The 22,597-nt window shown below is 33.5% G+C and overlaps 1 protein-coding gene across 1 annotated transcript in view; it reads left to right on the top strand.

The window, feature by feature from the left end:
• The window catches only part of LOC129231018 (uncharacterized), a 257,875-nt gene extending 235,579 nt beyond the window's left edge, over positions 1-22,296 (top strand). The window contains exons 4-5 of the mRNA XM_054865265.1: positions 18,674-18,889; positions 22,205-22,296. Coding sequence (XP_054721240.1) covers positions 18,674-18,889; positions 22,205-22,296 — 308 coding nt within the window. The remainder of the gene's footprint in view (positions 1-18,673; positions 18,890-22,204) is intronic.
• The last annotated feature ends 301 nt before the right edge of the window (positions 22,297-22,597 follow it).

Consider the following 22,597-nt stretch of genomic DNA (forward strand, 5'->3'; position numbering starts at 1 on the left):
ATATTTTATTCCACAAATGTGTTATTATATTGTTAAAATTTAATTTTTTGGAGCTTTTTTCTTAAATACTAAGGAATCACATAAAAGAGTCATTTGAGTTGAAATAAAATAATACCGTAAGAACATTCTATCTTATGTCTTAATATTTAAGCAAATATAAGATGTTTCATTTATATTGTGTCTTTCAAAATGGTGACGCCCTCTCTCCCTCCCCCCCCCCCATTTGAACAGATATCGATGTCCCTATTTAAACCATCAGCGACTATTTTTTTTTAAGTGGCACTTCTTTCGAGAGGATTTACACAATTTATCTTAAAGTTTTTCAGAATTTACCTGAAATCTGGAAGAAACAATTCTATATTCCTAAAATCAAGATGGCTTAGTTCAAGTCAATTCAGTAAAAAATGAAGATCGGTCAGAAAAGTTAAAAGTTTTTAACAAAGGAATAAATCGTCAAACATATCAAAAAATAGAGTAAATCTGGTAGTGCCAGTTCCAATCAATAAGAATTTGTAAGTCCACATTTGGCCCGCCGTCCTTGTTGTAAACAATGCTACCCTTCTTGAAAATGCGTTGCCAGAAGACCGCACCACTTTTTAACTGTAGATTTAAACATACTCACATTTGCAAAATAACTGTTTTTTATTCACATTACAGTAAAAATAATCTAATTTTGTTTGATAAGTGTCACACAAGTCTGAATATGCGAAGAAAGTTTCATAATCTGTAATATATCGTACTTTAAACTTTAATATTTATTGTTGCTATCATTATGAAGTTGGCTTTAAATTTTGTTCCTGCAATTTTTACAAAATACGTACAATAAATAATAAAGTACTTAACATTCTGTTTTGGTTCCTTCTATTTTAATAACATGTAAAAACAAAGAATCAGTGTTCCAAACTTTACTGAAAAATTTGAAAAAAAAAATAAAGAAAATAAAGAAATGTACGTCTAATTTCGCTCTAGCAACTGAAATTTCTATATTCCGGTGATTCTTGAAGAGATAATATTCAACTACCCGTAAAAACTAATATTGAACTACAAATTTAAAAAACTCAGACTTAAATGAATAGTATGCCCGATCACATTTCAATCAAAACAAAATAAAATTTAGTTTATCTTGTTCCAATCCATGGTTCGTGATTGCAACATAGAACCTAACAAAGGGCCACAAAAATCAGTTTCAGGGGCCCAATATGGCACGCAGACCGTAGGATAGGCTTCAGTGGCTGAGAACGCTCTAAAACTCAAAAGCATTTGTGATTACAAATCATATCCGTAAACACAAAAATATAAATGAAAAGAGATACTTATAAACTTTCGTTGCCGGCATTCATGTCACTAAGTGAATCATCGCAACATCGTTCAGACTAGGGTCTTCTTTGAAATTTGAAGCGGAACACAACCGCGAACTGCCATCTTGATAAAATGAGACAAACCATTATTCCATTCAGTTCTGGTCACAAGTTAAGAAAGTTCTTTACATTTGCATACCACTAAACTCAAAAAAAAATATTGCATTAGTGAATAAATTGAAATGAAAAATTCAGGTGCCTAAAATGAAATTTGTAGTTTATTTTTTTTCGAAATACCTAACCGCAACCATACCACCGGGCACAAATTCAAAATGAAATCAACTACAATTTTATTTTCTACGTACCTGGAGGGAAAGGAACAAAATATTCGCCAGCAAATTCCCCCCTTCTTGGCACGCCAGCACACGGAAAAAAAAATGCTTTAATACATGAATAAAAAATATATTACAGGCCATCCGTTTGTGTGCGCAAATTATAACTTAAACATAATGGAATAATTGAAACAAAAAAACTCTAAAAAATATGTCATTGCAATTCTGAAGTCATTGCAATTCAAGCTTTACGTAAATTTTCCCTAAAAAAAGGTTTTGTGAAACAATCTGCTAAATTATTTTTAGTTTCAACAGATTTTATTCCAAATTCATTTTCATCAATCGAATTCCTTAGGAAATGGTACCCCACATCAATCTGCTTAGTTCTGCAATTTTCTATTGCAAATCTAGAAAAATCGATCGCAACTAGAATGTCACAGTACAGAGTACTATTAATCACTCTAAAATTCTGAACTCTTTTCGTGGGCAATTCATTAAAAATTCTTTTGATCCATATAACTTCCTTAGATTGTTCACTAATTGAAATATACTCCGCTTCCATTGTTGACAGTGCTACGCATTTTTGTTTGAATGTACACCATATTATTTGAACCTATACAAAAACACTAGCCCCCCCCCCCCTCCCTCCCTCCGCCATTGAAATCCGGTCGTCGTGATTCGAGGCGTAAGGCGTAATCTGTATCAGAATGACAATAATTTATTTAATTTACAGACAAAATTTAGATTTCAGGGATCGACAAACCCTTAAGCTTGTCTCGTAAATCTCCTGTTTTAAATCCGCATATAGATACGCGTTGGGTCCATTTCCAAACTAATGTTTGCAATGTAGTTAATACACAAAAATTGAAAAGAAAGCATCAATCAAAAAAAAAAAAAAAAAAAAGGAAATTGATGGAGAGAACACTTGCGAAAAGTATCCCCCCCCCCCCAGTTCTGCTTATCTGTTTTGCTGTGTTTTGCCAATCTTCACTTTCTGGCGTTCTCAAACTTTGTTTCAAATTCGAAGGAATTACATCTTCAGAAATGTTTGCTTCTAGCTTACTTGAACTATCCCCCTCTATCTTCATCAGAATCTGATAGTTTTCGTGAATTATCATCACAAGTGAAATCTAACTATTTTGGGTCACATTCAATGTTATTTTCAGGACAATAAACCTCGGCTTCGCGATTCGGACTTTAGAACCGTCGTGTCAATAGAATAATACATATCCCTGCATTCTCTACTTTGCCTTGGTATTTCTTTAACCAATTTAATTCTCAACATGATATTTTATTATTTTCAGGATATTCTTCTTCTACTTCAGATTTACTCAGTAGTGAAATAAAACTGTATTCCTTTATTTCCTGTTCCTGTCCCCCCCCCCGCCTAGAATTTATTTTCATATCCTACCATGACTCCCTGTTTAGCTCTCATATCCGATTTGTTTATTTTTTGTTTTGGAAGTCTAATATAATAAATATAGTCAAAAAAACAAGGGAGTTTTTAATAGATGGCTTTCTTCCCCGAAATAGCTCAAAAAAGGTTTTGATTTTTCCTTTTAAATCCGCTCTAGTCCGTAAGTAGTGGAAGCACATATCTGCTTCGGCTCAAAACTGCTGAGACAAACCAGTTTCATTTAAAAGTGTCCTAATTCCATTCATTAATGTTGAGTTATAGTGTTCTATGCTGCTACTTTGTTAACTGGAGGGTTTGTTAGTTTTTTCGATTCTTATGCTTTGGTCGCTAAGGTAAATTTCAAACCCGGGAGTTCAGAAATTCCTTTCGGTTATCGGATCTTTCCCGCAAATATCTCTGTTCTCTTTTAAAACCTGACAAAGTATTCGAAAACCTCACTTTTCTTCTTTAAGAAATAAACCGAAGACTTTCTTGAAAAATCGTCTATTATTGTGAAAATAATCCCACCCCCCCCCCCCTAAAGAACTCAACTGCTAAGGAATCTATCGCATTTAAATGCAAAAGATCTTACCCGCCTTTGGCTTGAATCTCCGTTGCAGGTTTAAACAAAATTCTCCGATTTTTTTCATTTTACCCGAATAACAATCTGACATATTTTTACTTTTTATATGCAGTGAAAGACAGTGAAGTACAGAATCACACTTTTCAGTATTTATGATATAGTTTTTGTCTTCATCATAAACACGTTGATGCCAAACTTTTAAGACTCAAATAATTCTAAAAGTTAAAATGTAAGGAAACTGACGAGTTCAAGGTTACAAGAGTTTCAAATTCTACTATAGTTCTCGATTCATCTACTTTTCTAAATGAGCATGTCCTTCAAGGCGAATAAAATATGACAAAGAATGCGTAATAATTAAAATATTCTACTTTAAATTAAAAAGCAGTAATTTTGACGAGAACGCCTGCCAGATCAGAAATGAAAAGCTGAAAATTTTAAGAATATAGCCAGGTACGGCCTGAACTTAATTAAATATGTTGGAAAGGCGTATAATTTGTCGAATGAAACTTACATATTTGCCGATTAATAAAATACTGGTGCATGCACACATTAAGTACGCACAATTAAGTACACTATCTAATGAAATTTGGACATTCGAGAATTCAAAAATTGCAACATTACAATTATGTCCCTAAATTTGCCGAATCGCGGGATAAAATTTTTCCAATATGGCAATTTTAGGGAGGTCATAGAGACTTCCCGTAACCTCCCATCGAGTGTTTATGGATATAGTTTCTAAAATTATTTTTATGTTCACAAATTTCAAAGGTACTAGTGCATTTTTCCTGAAGTAAAATTTTAATTTCTTGCCGACGCAAATATAAAACTTTTAAAACACAAGGGTTTCGTGTTTGTATCTAAAGATGCTTAATTTTTATTAGTTTCTTTTTGGAGTGCTTCATTGATGATTTTTTTAATTATTATTATTTTAGTTTTGATCGATAAGTATGAAAGTTGGCTCCAGATTTCAGAGAATTTTGAGTCGTTCAGACATCAGAGTATTGTATTTCCAAGTTCTTCAACAAAAAATATCAGTAAACTTGATACTGTTTGCATGTCTCTCAGTCACGTTGTTATTTTATTTATTTACATTTTATTCATCGAATTATGTACAGGTTATAAAAGTTACTGACGCTATAACGTAAATTTTATCAATAAAATGGTTAAATGCAAACTGTTAAAGAATTTAAAACAGAATATAAGAAAGAAAAAAAAACAGAAGAAAGAAGTCAATCACGATACGATAAAAATTTACTAGAAAACATAAGAATTTAAATTTTAAGTACTCACATCCTATATGTAACACAAAATACAATCGTAAACAAAGTCTAATGTTCTAATAACTTTAAATACGATCAAGGAAGGAATTGATTTCTTTTTAAATCAAATTTGAGTTTCAGAAAATGTTTAAAAACTATCATACGTGCAGTAAAAATATTCAGAATCACAACTACTCAGATTTTTGCTATAAAGCAATCGCTACAACTTAACAACTAAACGAAATTGCAAAGTCAACATCAACGAATATTGGGATACGAATTACGATTTCAAAATAAACACTGTTATTTTACATACATTCTCGATGATAAAGAAAACTACATTTTCAGGAAAAGGGAATGAATAATATAACTAGTACTTACCTTTAACTTGGATTACAAATGAGCAGTCCTGCCTCAGCACAGCCGAAATATCAACAAAAATGGCTGTCGATACCTTAAATTCATTAGTTTATCTTCCCGTATGAAAGGAAACACCTTTTGCGCATCGTTTTGCGCAATCTAAAACATTTTTACAGTTTTTCTCTGTTATTTAGCAGAGCAGTATTAAGCTGTAAGAAAAAACAGTATATTACTATAAAAACAACAATTTTTTTTTGCAGTGTAAAAAAACAACAGAAATTGCTTAAATTAAAAATTGTAAAGTTGTAAATTATATTTCACAACAGTATGTATCACACAACCCTCGATAAAGCTGTCATAGATTTAGGAAAATAGAACTTTGCAAAAGGACGATTATACGTAGCTCTCAGCATAGGCAAGACTTGAAGTAATAGCTCGATTTGATTTAGAACCCTTTCAATTTTTAGCTAAACCTCACAATGAACGACCATTAGCAGAAATGCAACAATAGATACATCTCATTTCTAATGAAAAGTATAGACTGGATTCAGTATTTAGTTAGAACCATTTAAATGTTTACGGTGTCCCAAGCTACAAATAAACTGTAAATTGCAAGTCGTAAAATTGTAAATTATAAATTGTAACATGGTAAATTGTAAAATTGTAATTTATGTTTCACAAGAATGTTCAAGTTTACGTGTCATGTAACTCGTGATAAAAGTCGCATGGTTCTTCAAATGCCCCCATTATAGATGAAGGTAAAAAATTCCATTGGAATGAATTTTACGTTTGCTGCAGAGAATCCTTGATTCAAAATGTTCATTATGATTACTCTTAATAATAATGTTTTTTAATACTTTTTTTAACTATGGGTAAAGAAAACACATACCTTTGTTTTATGGCATTTTTTAACAATGAGTTTTATATTTAATCGTTCGTGAGGGAGATTACATGAAACTTATTGTTTTATACCCATAACATTTCTCTCTAAACAAATAGGGTAAATCAAAGATTTGTAATTAGACCACCACCTATCCATTAACAGAAAAAAAAAACATAAAAACCGGTTCACTGAGACGATATACAAAGTGAATGACAAATCGCTTTAAATCTGAATATAATACTTGAAGAGTTCCCTCAATTTCATCAAACTCGAACTTGATTACCATTAGACCACCGAGGAACTATACCGTTTCAAACATTTAAAAAAAAAAAATCCTAATTGGTACAGGCAGGGGCGTGCGCATAAATTTTGGGGCCAGTCACAAATGACTTTACTGGGCCCCTCTCCATATTGTTTTTACCCCTATAGTTCACCCCAATTTTTAAAAATATTGGGCCCCCTTCATTCTCAGGCCCAGGTTAACAGGTGTTCTTTCACACCCCCTCCCCTGTGCACGCCCCTGGGTACAGGCGTCTTCGAGTATTTATAGAACATTGTACAAAGAAAAAACTAATCTGACGAGTTCAGAACCTCCTCCTTTTTTTGAAGCCTGCTAATTAGAATAAACCTAATTTCAAATTAAACTGGCAGCATTGTGAAATAGTAAATCTAGAATACTGGTTAAACTTGAGAAATCAGACACCAGTTACGAGATATTATTAAAGAATTTAAGTTAAATCATTGGGGGAGGGGTGTTCTGTATTTAATTCCCCTTGGAAATTTACTGCTTTGCTACATAGTAAAACATTGGTAACACCTATAAGTAAAACGTAACAGGCGGCCTTTTATCGGCGGCACATCACACTTGCAGTTAGTGTGATGTAATGGGGTATCATGTCATAAGATACACGTTATCCTCCAAAATATTGATCCATATCCCCATAACAGCCCAGCGTCACATATGTCGGCACTCTTAGAGAGAGCACCAAGAGTCATTTTTCAGCACGACAGTACTCGGTCACACACAGTATGGGTGTCACAGGAATTCCTCCACCACATTATCACTTCCTCTGACCTGCACGATCCCCCGGTTTATCACAGATCGAACATATTTAGAATGACCATGGGGCGCTAAGATGGAGACAATATGAGTTTAAACGAACTAGATGCACTTTGTAGACCGAATTGAAGCAAATCCAATAGACCAATATATACCAATATATATTGAATCAAATCCAATAGACCGTCTCGCAAGATGACCTATCTGGTCGTCTTGCGAGACTTTTATGCCTTATTGCCTCGTGCATTCTCGCTAGAGGTGAACCAACAGTGTACAAAACTTTCACTCATTTGGTACTTGCATATTTTTATGGCAATGAGTGCATATCAAGAATTTTGCCTTCAAAAGCTCTATTTTCGCAACCGTTAGTTGTATATATATATATATATATATATACTGCAAAAGACTTTAAAAAACGAAATACGATAGTGGAAAAATACGAAATCTATTTTTTTTAATTGGTTTTTCTCTCCCCCTGTGTCATTTCGTAGTGACTGACGTAACATTCGCAGCTGATTTTCTAACTCTTTTTACCTAAAACCTGAAGAACTCTGGCTAAATATGCAGATTTAAAATGTGTAAGGGGACTATCTTTAATTTCTACGAAGAATTTGAAGCAAAATAATTGCTGATAGGTATTTATTTTTTCAGCAAAAAAGGCATTCTGACTAACGTAACATTTTTGCAACCTTGAGAAACAATGCTTATGCTACGAGTAAATGTTTTCTGAAAGTTACGCAGTCATTTAAAAGTTGCTGATATTTTTGTAAGAGGGAAACAATCTACTTTAAAAAATATTCTACATATTTACTACACCTGAATGTTTTTGGCCCTTAGTGGTGCTTTTACGAAGGACTGTGTGTGACTAACGTAACCATCGAATAACAAGCAATGCATACATATAAAAAACTTTTTGTAATTAATCTATGCACTTACATTACTTTTACATTTTTTTGGAACTTTTTGTATGTTGCGTTATGGGGTCCTTTGCAGCAATAAAGTGGCGTAGTCGCATAATACAGTTTGCACATGCGCGTGACAATTTATGAGTCGAAATTCGTCACATGCATTGCAGACTTGACTTTGATGGTCTGAATCCAAACTTGTGCAGACGTGGAAAACTACATCCGTAACGCATGTAATGTATTTCGACTGAGACACTGACACGCGTATGTGTAAATAATTTGGTAATGCGACAACACAATTGAGGGCATTGTTTTTTTAGTTTAAGTAAGTAGCACCTTCTAGTGGTGACATTATGAACTATTTGAATGCTGTGTATTTTCCAAAATGAATCTGTTTTCTAATAAAAATGCATGCATATATACCAGGTTGTCCCAAAAGTTCTGCATCATACAAGCATCGAAATAAAAAGCAATGTAATCAGAAACGCAAAGTATTTTATTCAGCAAAATACAGGCCATTGTGATTCAGGACAGCTAGCCATCGTTGTGCCAAAATTTCAATTTGGTGATGATACCATGAGGCAGGTTTCGAATCAAAAAATTGTTGACAAGCGTGTGTCACCTCGTCATAGTCATGGAATTGTTTACCACACAGGAAGTGCGTCATGGAACGAAACAAACCGTAGTCGGAAGGGGCAGTATCAGGGCTATAAGCAGGATGCGGAAGAACCTCCCTGCAATCGAGTTCCTCGAGTTTCGCTTGCACTGTTCTGGAGCGATGAGCTGGTGCGTTGTCATGTTGCAGCAATACTCTCTTTCTGTTTGTCAGAGCGGGGTATTTCTGTACAAGTACAGCGTGAACACGCTCCAGTTGTTCGGCATAGAGGTCCCCTGTGACGGCACGGCCCGCAGGAACCAATTCGAAGTGAATAATGCCATGGATATTCCACCAAACACACAGCATGACCTTTTTGGCGAATCTGCGCTGTTTCGCGTGGGCCTGGGTATCTTGACCTCGTGGTACGCACTGTTTGCGCGTGTCTGGATATCGGAGAAACACCCACTTCTCATCCCCAGTAACGATTCGTTTCCAGAATCGATCATCCCTTGGGTTTTTCAAAAGTTCTTGACCAGAGTTTCACTCTGTTATCGGCCTGCCGCCGGGTCAGCTCATGTGGACTTTGTCTCGGTCGCTTATTCCTGTAGTCCTGTTCAAGGAGCCTCCGGTGCACTGTATTTTTGGATACCCCTATCCTGCGTGCTATCGAACGTGTGCTGGTTTGAGGTTCGGCCAGGACAGCAGCTGCTACAGCGGTCCCAATATCCAATTTTGGCCGCCCACTTCGAGGCTGCGCTTCCAGGCTCAAATCGCCAGACGAAAAACGTTTGAACCACCGAGATGCTGTGGATCGAATGATCGTATCAGGTCCTTCAACTGCACAGATTTCCTCACTAGCAGCTTTCACACTTAGCCCTTTTTTCCAGAGAAAACGAAGCACGGCACGTGTCGCAGTTTTTGAATCACACATCTTTCGCGATATCACACTACTACTACGGACGCTATTCTCCTCAATAAACATCCACACTATTCTATGACCTCTACTTGTTCCCCTGGTGGCAGTTTTGAGCGCATGCGCATCTTACTGTGTTGTCCGATCCACGTCGCAATCTGCATACCATTGATGGTGCAGAACTTTTGGGACAACCAGGTACATATATATATATATATATATATTGGGACACCTTTATATATATATATATATATATATATATATATATATATATATATAAAGGTGTCCCAAAATTAACGCCAGATTTGAATTAAATAGAAAACAGAGTTTTTAGTACTTTAATTGTAATTTTTTTATTGAATCGTGAAGTACATAGGATAGGGTTATTTTTGAAATAAAACATCGGGCAAATGGCCTCCACGGCTTTGCATACACATACACTCTTTTATAAAAAAATTCCATTACCATTTTGCATAAATCTGGCTGAATTTCGTTGATGCTGCGTTGAATCTCTTCCTTTAATGCACGGGTGGTTTCAGACTTGTTGACATAGACCCGTGATTTCAAATAACCCCATAAAAAAAATCTAATGGTGTTAAATCGCATTATCTAGGGGGCCAATTTTGATCACCAAAACGAGAGAGTACACGACCTGGAAATGTTTTATGAAGTAATTGAATTGTTTCTCGGGCTGTATGGCATGTGGCGCCGTCTTGTTGAAACCACATATTGGCCACATCAATATTATCCAATGCCGGCAGAAAGAACTGTGTTATCATGTCGCGGTATCGAGCACCAGTAACAGTCACTGCTTGACCAGCCTCATTTTCAAAAAAGTATGGCCCAATGATGCCTCCAGCCCAAAATCCACACCAAACTGTGACACGTTGTGGATGCATTTGTTTTTCAATAATCACATGGTGGGTTCTCCAAACCCCAAAATCGGCAATTTTGGCGATTAACAAAACCATCAAGATGAAAATGTGCTTCATCGCTTAAGATAATTTTGCTCGAAAAATCAGCATCCATTTGATGATGTCCAATAACCCATTCAACAAACTCTCTTCGGTGTGCATGTTCATTAGGTTTCAGTTGTTGGGTTAGTTGAATTTTGTAAGCATGGAGACACAGATCTTTAGTGAGTATACGCTGCATAGAGCGTTTTGAAATTTGCAGTTCTTGTCCACGACGCCGAATTGATTTTCCTGGATTGTCACCAACACTTTCACGCACTGCATCGATATTTACATTTGAATGGCTTGTTTTTGGACGACCAGTGCGTTTGACATCTCCAACTAATCCAGTCTCCTTGAATTTTCCAATTAATCTTTTCACCGTAGACGAAGTTAAAACACTATTCCGACCATATTTTGAATTAAAATTTCGAACTGCGGCTGCTAAACTTTCATTATTTTTGTAATACTGTTCAATAATAAAGACACGTTGTTCTATCGTATAACGCTCCATTTTTTTAAACCCTAACCCCTCAGCTATCAATTGTTTTTTTTTTTCAGAGATGCCAACACTATTTTGCACAAATGGCAACAAAATCAAATCTTGCGTTAATTTTGGGACACCCTATATATATATATATATATGTAAAATGAATCTGTTTTCTAATAAAAATGCATGCATATATATATATATATATATATATATATATATATATATATATATATATATATATATATATATATATATATATATATATAATTCTGATTCAAAAGACACGAACGGAAATACTTTAAATATTCTCAAAACCAACCGAAAAAGTCGTTTAACAGGGTATTAAGGTGTAGAAATTCTGTTTGACGTCTGCCACGGCGCCTGTATAAGTATCGATTTATCCTCAAATATTTACCTTCATTGCCTGAACTAATCTATAGAAGATTTCTATCACTTTTTAAAGCACTTCTTTTGGAGTTATCGTTCTCCAAACTTTTGCGAAAGATATCGATTTCTTGGACATTTACAAAGAAAAAATAACATTGTGTTACTTTACCGTTTCTCGTATTTCTGAAAGTTAAATGCGAACTTTGCTTTTAGCTCAAAATGAAATGGAATGTTAAACTTGTTAGATCCATAAACTTTTTTTTTAATATTATGATATTATAATGTACGTAATACATCTTCCTACCTCATCATTTTTGTTTTCTTATTTTTCAATTTTTTTATTGGAATAAGCAAAGTAGAGTGATGCGTTAAGCTCATGTCACCGTTAAGTTGAATGCTATTTTTTTAATCTCCTGGAAATTTGATTATAATTATGAAATACCCTTCTGGCTTATGACTTTTATTTCCTCATTATTCAAGTATATTATTGAAACAATAAAAGGATGTTTGTGAATATATTAAGTTCATCAACTTCACTACAGAAAAAACGTGATTTGATTATCAACTCTTATTATAAGTCTATACGAGGCTTAAAATAATTACTACCTTTAATATATTTTACAAACAGAGTTATTTAATTAGTGCCATTTTCCACTGCATACATTAAAATAGTTGTTTCAAGTTATATTCCTGTATATTTAGAAATTTGAAGAAATTTATCATGCAATAGCTTGTTTGTGTTTTGATTTATTGAAAAGAAGATTTTATATTATGGAAGTTGGTTCCTCTTTACTAATGAATCGATGATTAAATTCTTTTAAGTACTAGTTTATTAATTACCGTGGAGTACATTAAGAAAATATATTTAGGTAAACTAACCATTACTTCATTATCTACTATTAAATCATCTTGTAAAAAATGTATACCGTGAATTCATTCGAAATCTCATGAGAAAATTGATCATGTTAGCGTACTTTGTATCTACTAGAAAAATACAAACGTTTCTGTTCTTAATTCCTTTGACTAAGCTGCTTGATATGGAAATCAATATTTTTGCATAACTTTTCTGTAACTTTTCTTAAAATATTTCATTAATATACTTGTTCAATTTAACTTTACGCTTCTGGACAATAACAAAACACATACAGTCGAGCCCGCTTAATGGAATAGGCAATTTGCGAGGAAAAATTATTCTAATAAGCGGGATATTCCATTATCCGGGACAAAAATAACACACATCAACGGTGTAGTACATCCGAATTTTATTACATTAAGCGGGATATTTTATTATCCGATATTCCATTAAGCGGGCTCGACTGTATTAGTTTTAAAATATTAACTTTTATATAGGAATTGTATGAAGAGGACTATGTTTAATTATAGATTAGGGGAGACCGGGTCTTGTATGCAAGTGTACGAATCTGCGATATTTTTTCTGTTTTCTGTTTGGCGGATCTGAGTAACCTGTCACATGACAATGAAGATGCCTCGCTACTGTGTGTTTTCAGAAAGATCTACAGCGTCGTATGAGTTGTGAGGCGGAAAAAATGTTTTCTTGCAGTCTAGGAAAATGTTTTTATCCGTAGATATTTTCTTTTACAACCTATAATAACGAAGTGAATCCTCAAAACTTATTACTATTGAATATCCCATATTTCGCCGAAACAAATGACGTCATACTTAAATTATTATAGGAAACAATAACCAAACTAGTGTAACTTAATTTAAGCATGGCGTGTTAGGGCAAGTAGGTGCACTTTTTTGGGGAGGGTAAGCGTGCGATTTTGCATACGTACCCCAGTCTTAGATTGCTAAATAACTGAATCATAAACAAATTGAAATAAATGAAATGACTGGATTAATTTCACTATGCTTGATCGTATAATATCCTACATATACGTCTGTGAAAACTTACATACGCACTTACAGCCTACGTATGCTTGGTGCTTCCAGGGAATGAGAAACTCAAAAGAAAAACTGACAAGAAGAAAACACTATCAAATGCAATGTCACACGCAGCATTACCTCTGATTATTTTGCTTAACAATAACGAGTCTCATGTGTCAACATATTGACTTGATTCCATTAAGGCAAATGGAATAACCCTCTTCACTTTAAGTTGGCCTAAGGAGAAAAGTGTATGTGTCCCATTAAAAAAATATGAGAATACGGCCTATGATTTTAAGGCTGGTTAACACTACAGGGAAAACTGATTATTTATGTTGAGCAGAACTGGTCAGACCCTCACTCTCCTGAGTCTCTAAGTAGTAGGCTTATATTGAACTTGGAAGAAATTGAAACTGGATACGCCTCCACTAGAGCAGACTCAGTTGCTGTCTTAGTAGTTTAAAGATTTTCCACATCATCTCCTTCCAGTAGTTTTGACCAAAATTATGGTGATAAACATCATTCCGGGTGGAATATTTAACTATATGCAAATTTTTCTATTTCATTCTATTCAGTAGTAGGGTTTCCCATGCGCCAACTAAAGATGGTGTAAATCTCATCCAAACCAGCATGTGCCGCAGAGCATTACCACCTAATCCTCAAGCAGGAAAGTGAAACCAAAAAAAAAAAAAACCGCGAGAGGCAAAAAAGTTCTACAGCAATATTCACTGATAATTTGGGCAAAAAGGTTCTTGAAAATTAATGCTGCAGCAAACCGAAAAGTTCGGGAAAAAAAAAGAACCGGGGGGATCTAGTGTATTAAATGTGACCATGTGTGCCTACGAGAAGAGTTTTGGAGGAGCACCCATTTTCTTTAAATGTAAAAGTGCAATTCCTGCGACAGTATGAGATAAGCTAATAATCTTGTGCAACTGTGCAACGTTAGGACCTATTTACATGTTCATATTGCAGTCTATATAACTGATATACCTTTTTTTTTAAAAAATTATTGAAGGATGAAAGTAAATGTACAACGTTATTCAATTTATATAGTGTTTGCCTTTATCAACATCAACTATCAACTACTAAAATCGAAGCGGAACTTTTTCTGCTGTGCAATATCTTTAAGCAAATATAATACTAATTTCGCAGATATTTTACTAATTGGTAAGTTTTACTTGTTTATTAAAAATAGTCCTGAAACTTGATGTCAAATTTACCGCGTCGAACAGGATTTTTTTCCCCAAACCACTAACTTAGCCCATACAGTTCGCCAACTTACCCCGTAACGGGGCAACATTGCAAAGATTCGCAAAATATTATGTAAAAATACGCAAAGCATAGTAGTGTAATGACGAAAATACGACTTTATTGCTAATAGAAAAATTACGACCATATTGCCGTTTGAGATTATTAGTTCTGTACTTATAGCACGCATATAAACCCTTGATGGGGATATTTCCCCCCGGACTATCCTGGGTTATTCTTAGCTATTTTTAATAATTTCGTTTAGTCCTATTTTTTTCAAGTTGTTCAGTTCTTTTTTTTTTTTTTTACTAATTCACTATGAATCTTACAAACACCATTCACATAATGTGAAAGTAAATGATTTCAGTACAGTTCTTCTCTAATTTGCTGTACATGAGTAACATGTTTACTGCACATATTGACTGCATTGGTGAAATTATAATTCTAGAAAAAATTTAAATTTCTGCAAAATCATTTAAATTGACCTTTAGATCTAACTGTAAAAAACCACTGTTCAAGATCATATAGTCACTACTTTACAAAAACTGAACATTTATACTGTGTATTAACCTTGCAAATGTTTAACAAAATCAGAAAAAAGTGTATCTCTAATGCGTTGCTTTTATTCAAAAATGCTTTCCCAAACGATTTTCGTAAAAATAGTAAAATATATTTTTTTTAATGGAGAAAATCACAGAATTTAAAGACAATAACCGCGTAAATATTTAAAATGCATTATTTAAGCTCTTTTCTCGTACAAATAATAATCTTAAGATGTGTAGACATTAGAATGGGTAATAAGTTCTACGCTTTGGTTTTATATTTCTTCAGGTAAGGATAATTTTCTAAGCAAAATTGCTGTCAGTTTGGATTTAAATTTGAAGAAAAATTCGAATAAAGCGAAAGAATCAGTAAAATGGATGTAGATAAGAAACCTTGCACATTACAAGTTGAATGAAAATTACAAAACATGATTAAAATCTTTAAAATAAATTGTTAGATACTTAGACCAGTTATTTCAATTTTTTACAGGAGGGGTATGTTAATGGAAGTTTCATCGTAAAACAACAAAAATCATGTCAACTTATGTAAACAAACACTAATTTTTCTAAACCCGGGATGCAGCTGAAACCTCTGACCCTTGTATATGATAGGCATGTCTCAAGCACTGTACACATATTAAGTAATTGTTTTTACTGATTTATCAAAAAGTAATTTCCCCAAAAAGCGTCCGAAGTAAAAAGTCCGGAGTGCAAATGCATTTAATCAAAAATGCAAAATAAATTCAACTGAAAAGTCACGAAGAACATAATACTATTGGACAGATTTATTTCCCTTTTCACGACAAAACTGAAATACAATGACATTGTAGTAAATGGTTTCCATCTAAAATGCATTTTCTCAGCTACTTCAGAAAAATAATGAAGTTGATCTTCATTACTTTTTCCTCGTTTTCTTATCCACCTGCTCTCTTGTCGAGCCCAGATATATGCGTAAGTATGATTTATGGTCCTTCTCTGTCTACATTTGCAAATTAGAGATAATGTGGCTTTGTCTTTGCTTAGTGGGGCAACCGTAACCGTCAGCCTCTCCGTCGTATTAGATATTTGACAAAAAATATTAATGGGCGTTGGCAGGATATACCGCAATTTGTTTCAGAGGTAATAAAATAAATATATATTTATTTATAAGTGGTTTTCTCAGTTCAAATAAATATGTTTAAACTGAGTACACATTAAAAATAGTAAAAAATTCCACGCATTGTTTTTTTTTCCAACCGGTATGTTTACGTATTAGGAAGAAAGTGAGAAAGTTAGAAAAATTTACAAAGAAAACCTTTGTTGTAAAAGTATTTTGTTCGGTATGATCTTATATGCACAATGTATTCAAAAGTTATATTTTCTATTATGTTCAAAAGATATTACGAGCCTAGTATATAATAAATAAGGAGATTCCAAACTAATATATTTAAAAACAGAAAAATAATAATCGATCAAAAATACGTTACGTGATTTTTCTTGATGGACAGTAAATAATAATTTCAAATTTATAGTAAATTAACTTAATTCAAAAATGGAACACCAAGACACAAATGAAAATTAAATATAATTTAAAATATTTAACTAATTGTTAATTTACTGAAATGCTGCAAAAGCTTTGTAAAGACACTAAGATTTTTTCTAATTAGCGTTATATGTCTTTCACCATGCGCTGTTACTTTATATGATAAACGACTTAGAATTCGTCAATAGACTCATTATAGTAAAATTTAAAATAATATTTTGAAGTTGATTTAAATAATTTTATCAAATGTATTACAATCTTAAAGTATAATATGAAAAAAATAGCAAAACATTTTTGTTGGCCTTTACATTAATTATTTAATTATTTATTTTTGTAAAAGAGTTAAATAGTGCAAAATAATTAAATAGTTAAAATGGGACACACACACACACACATGTATGTATATATATATATATATATATATATATATATATGTGTGTGTGTGTGTGTGTGTGTGTGTGTGTGTGTGTGTGTGTGTGCGTTCATGGTGTAGCAAAAATATATTTAAAAAATAGCCAGACAACAATCGGGAACGTTCGACATTTCTTTCCGAATTTCTTGCCAAATACATGATAAACTGTTGTGTAACTTTCTAATAACATGCATGCTTTAGCAAAAATTATCATTAAACATTTAGTTGTGAGTGCATTTATTTAATCCACAACAAATTAAGGGGAAAACATTATTTTCCTCATCCTGTATTGTAAAAATCAAGAAAAAAAGATGCAAATTTTATAGAATGGATTACTTGCTTCGTACAACTATTTCGTTCATTTTCGTAGTAACACAATTACAAATACTTGGAACCGAATCTTTATGTCACAAATGTTTTCCTTTAAGAAATTTCAATTTACTTCGATATTTTATTTTTTAACACATGGTACCCACACCTACATGCTTCAGATTTTTTTAGAACTGAAAGGAAGTTTCATTTATACGTATCTAAGCCCTCTGCATATCACCGCTTGAAATTTAAGAAGGAAAAGAAGCAGCTTTAGAGGGACCCTCTCTCTCTGACGGAAGAAGTTTAATGATGTGGAGAGCATTCATGGTTAACTTCCGATGGCTTTCACATCATCAAAAACGGAAAGTTAAGCATTCCAGAATGTGTCGCAAACACTTCATGCTTTATCTCCGTCGATTAAGGAAATCATAATTCTCTTTTAAGGACTGTAATGTGGCAAATCATGCCTAAGTCACTATTGCTGACTGTTGAAAAGAAATTACTATGTTGAAGTGACCAGCATTTGCCTCAGATTACACAGCGTGTGATAAAATTTAGCTGCAAAAATCCATCACAATAAGAAGCTACATAGTACATTAAGGTGACCCCCGTGAAGTCATATTAAATGCTTCGGGTGAAAGCTTAAAGCTGAGCAAAGATAAACCTTATTCAAAGCATTTCGAACATAAATTAGGGCATTTGTACTTTGTAAATATAAGTCTCTTAGAGTAACCAAAAATGTGTTCTCTTTAAGTCATTTTATACAAATGCTTTTGTACTTTTCTCCCATTCAATTAATTAATCATAACAGTTTTCTCGTATTAGCTATTTTATTGGCTAATTGTACTTTCATAATATCATACTTTTTTCTTAAATGTCATTTTTTGGATTTGTCATATTCTAATAAGGAATATGAAAATTTTTGCTATGCTATTTTTGGTCTCGTATCATTTTTCAAAGGTAATGCTAAACTGTCTATACGTTCTTAGGCACTTATCCACGCGTGGTCGAGTCGAAAAAAAAAACTCAACATTCATTCGGGGGAGAGTAAAATAGAAATTAAGGGTGATTTTTGGGTGAAATTTTTTTCGCGAATACTATACTTCCTTTTTTGTAAAAGGAAGTAAAAATAGTTTAAGTCAAATGTGAAAAAGTCAAAACCAATCATGGTATCCACATTTCTAAGTTTTAGCTAATACTTAAAATCATAGGAATTCACGGTAGCTAACCATATATTAAACATTCTTCATATTGTGTAATAGTAAAAACTAATCCATTAGACTACCACAGCAGTGGACTACTAAATTAATAAATAATTTTTCTTTCTTAGATTACGGTTGTGATCCAGAACCACCTTTACCTGGTCCAGGAACATACAATATGTCAGAGGAAAAATCATGTTGGAATCGGGCAAGACAAGGAGCAATCGTCCACTATAGTTGCAACAGAACAAAGATCTTGCGCGGACCTGACACTCTTATCTGCAAGAATGGTTCATGGTTGCCTGAAAACCCATTGTGGACTGGTCCAATGAAGCCTTATTGCAGTGAGTATTTAAAATATGGGAAAATTGTACCCATCAGACAAAGGTCACCTTCTGTCACTTTACTTTCACAAATGTCGTGTAGTTGATCCCACTGTTAGACCTCCTATAAAGTTATATTTTTTCCGGGATAAAAATGTTTGTTGTGTTAATTAAAAATTTAAATGACTCATGAAAACATATTTAAACACTTAATTTTAATGATGAGCTGATGTTAATGCTGCTGCTAAATTTGGTGTAATGAAGCTTTTCTGCAGGAATATAGTAAGCTTTTTTTTAAATATCTTAGAAAGTACGTCATCTGACACATGAAGGTAAAAATATTGCTTCAGTTTAATCTTAATTATCTGTAAAACACGTGTTGAAACTGTGACAGAAATCATAAAAAAGCTGTAATGTGAATCCGGGAATAAATTTTCTCTTCTTTTTTTTTTTCATTTTTAATAACTGTTAAAAAAAGCTATGGTACACATAAAATAAAATAAATCATGCTATACCATCCAATGACAAATATACAATATGTGTACTGCGACAAAAGAAGTATGTAAAATAATAGTCATAATATTATTATTTTTTCCTGAAACATTACATTGAAGTGCGTCAACTGTATTTTCAATGTAAAACATTGCACTTGAGCGGGAGTTATGATGCGCCTGGCATAATAAGAATAGAATGAAACATATTTTTCGCCTGGAATATTAGGTACTTATTGAATCAAATAAGATTGGATTGGATACGTCAAATAAGGCCATGTAGACCAATAACCCATAGCTCTGTTTTTGATTTAAGGTGGCAAAGATTAACGTGATGATGATTTTATCGTCATCAAAAAATGCTACTGGTTATAAAGAATTATCAACAAGCAAAAGAATTATAGTCGTTTTTCTGAAGAGTCTTTTCAAAACGTCCTTTTCCTTATTTTACAGTAAATTTTATTTCTTCATGGTTCCCTGTAGTTAACTAGCATTGTGTGGAAAAGTCGTTAATTGTTCTGCAAAGCCTAATTTATGTAGTTGACAAATTCAAAAACAGAACTATTGTTGTGTACTTTCATTTTTTCCTGTGATTGATAACTCTATAAATGTAGCCCAATAAGGTGATGATTGACCTTATTTGTGCTACGGTGTGCTTATTTAGGCACTGAAGGATTGGGTGGAAGATATGGGCATGCTGCATATGTGCATTAACAGTGTGCAGGAGGGACTAAAAACAGAAAATAACGACGCATCAGTTTCCCAAATGGAACGCTTTTTCTTGATTCTTTCTCTTGAAATATATATATTTTTTTATAATGGGGCTGCATCAGGCTATTTAGACTTTAGCAGACTGAGTGCCATCCCCCGATACGGCATCCAGTGTTTTATGTGCCACCATTAAGGAGTGGATGTCAATCGCAAGGAAAGTTTTGACGCCCTGTTTCCACCAGATGGAGGCACCTGGGCTCTCTTTGATGCGAACCTGCACTATGGATTTATTTTTCCGATGGAATTCGAAGTCAAACGAACTAATAAGGGATCTTTTTCATGTCACATAATCATGCGTCATGGAAGCTGACGATTTTCTGCCTTTGAAATAAATAATATGGAATTTTTGAGTTTATCAAATGAGTGCATAACTTGGACTAAATTGAAGCATAAATAAATGAGATACAAGACCGTGAACCTTAGGCTGGCTTTATTTGGCTCACTTTTACTGTAGTGAAATGAAATTCTTTTGAATTGGCATTATGTGTGATGATGTGTCGTAGAATCCCCACCGGATTGAAAACTAAAATTTCTTTTGCCAGTTTCGTTAACTTTTTTTTTCTATTAATATTTTCTCTAAATTTAATGCGCATTCTATAATGAATATCGGTAAAGGATACTACTGTTTTCTTAGTCATATGCTGTGCTGTTACCTGACTGATTATCGTATTAAGAGATATCTTATGTATGCTTATTGCAGGATGAGAGTTTTACGCTGCTTATTCCAGGTTCTGAAGGCTCAAATCTATTTGAAGTATGTAGATTAATACTGCACATGATGAATTTGCCTCTTCTTGTGTTGTGTTTTTGGAATTAGCACTTAACTATTCTTCCAGTGCTGAAAACAAATGATCAGGAAGATAGTTGATGTTAAGAAATAGAAAAACAAGTTCCTATTCTTAATCAAACCCAGAAAATAGACTCCAGTAATACAAAAGTCAATATCGTAGTAAAGTAATATATGGTTGGATGAAGTTGTATTTAAACATTAGTGGTGTGTCGCAAAAAGAAACTGAAAGTAAATGATCATGAAAATAGTTTATATTAAGAAATAGAAAACAAGTTCCTACCGTTAATCAAACCCAGAAAATAGACTCCAATAATACAAAAGTCAATATCGTAGTAAAAAAGACATGGCTGGATGAAGTTTTATTTTAGCATTAGCGGTGTGTCGCAAAAAGAAACTGAAAGCAAATGGATAGTTGATGTTAAGAAATAGAAAAACAAGTTCTTATCGTTAATTAAACCCAGAAAATAGACTCCAGTAATACAAAAGTCAATATCGTAGTAAAGTAAGACATGGTTAGATGAAGTTTTATTTTAGCATTGGCGGTGTGTCGCAAAAAGAAACTGCGGCATGCATTGCATAACGGAACGCGGTGTGGCTTGTTTCCCATATTTTACGATTTAGAAGTCTTACGCCATAGTTGTCTAGTCTACTCTCGTAAAGAAAAATCACGCATTCATATATACTGTACTTTTTCAGGCCGTACATAGTTTTAACCAGGAAGTCATATATGGTAACAATATTTGTAGAGCATAAAACTATTTTTGTATCAGGAGTTTAACAGTTTCTGTAGGAAAAATCTGCACTGAACTTAAATTTACGATTATGTATCTGAATTTTTTTCATCGAACTGGGCATCACGCAATGAAATATCATGTTGCATCTATACTGTGCGCCTTACTTCTTTTTATCAATAATTACAGCAAATACAAGGAAGGGTGTGTGTGGCATCTACTCCTGAAATTACCCAATTAATGTTTTGTCTGGGAAAAAAACTCCTTGGTATTTGTTAAATCCTTCATGAAAGTTTATAATTTATCAAACGAGTGGTTTTAGTTTCAGTCAGGTCTGAATTATGTTCCTTCAAGTAAGTTACCTCATTACGTAGCTATTGCAGTGCATATATTTTTAGATATACGTTATACCGCTTTTAGGTATGTTTTTTTTTTACTATTTTTTTAACGGCATTAAAATTTCTAATCCTAAAATGTGATAATATTTTTTTTTCAATGTTATGTATTAAAGAACATATTTTTTTGAAAAATTGATTTGTTTTTCTTTCCTCAGATTCTGCTCAGCAAATGAAACTCAATGTGACAAAATGGATAAGCTTTGTTGTTGTGATAGTTACCCAAGTACTATTCAACCTTAGGAAATGAAATTGTTTCTTCATGCCGTTAAAAACTTAATTGTTCAAAGTCTTTGGGCCTTTTACCCGAAGTTTGAAATATATGTGTGCAATGACTTAAGAGAGCAGCAGTGTAGCTTGCGTGAGTCATCGTGAGCAACGGCTTCGTTTTCCGAATGTTACTTTTACAGAAAGTCTAGCTTTAGAAACTCATGTGTAGTTGGGAAGTCTGAATTGGCAAGGAAATGTCATAAGGTGCATCCAAAGTAGTATTGAAAATAATTTAAATCTCATTATCTACGCTCTAAGATAGTGACCGCCACTTATATGAA

The sequence above is a fragment of the Uloborus diversus genome, chromosome 10, assembly GCF_026930045.1.
Source record: "Uloborus diversus isolate 005 chromosome 10, Udiv.v.3.1, whole genome shotgun sequence".
Classification (NCBI taxonomy): domain Eukaryota; kingdom Metazoa; phylum Arthropoda; class Arachnida; order Araneae; family Uloboridae; genus Uloborus; species Uloborus diversus.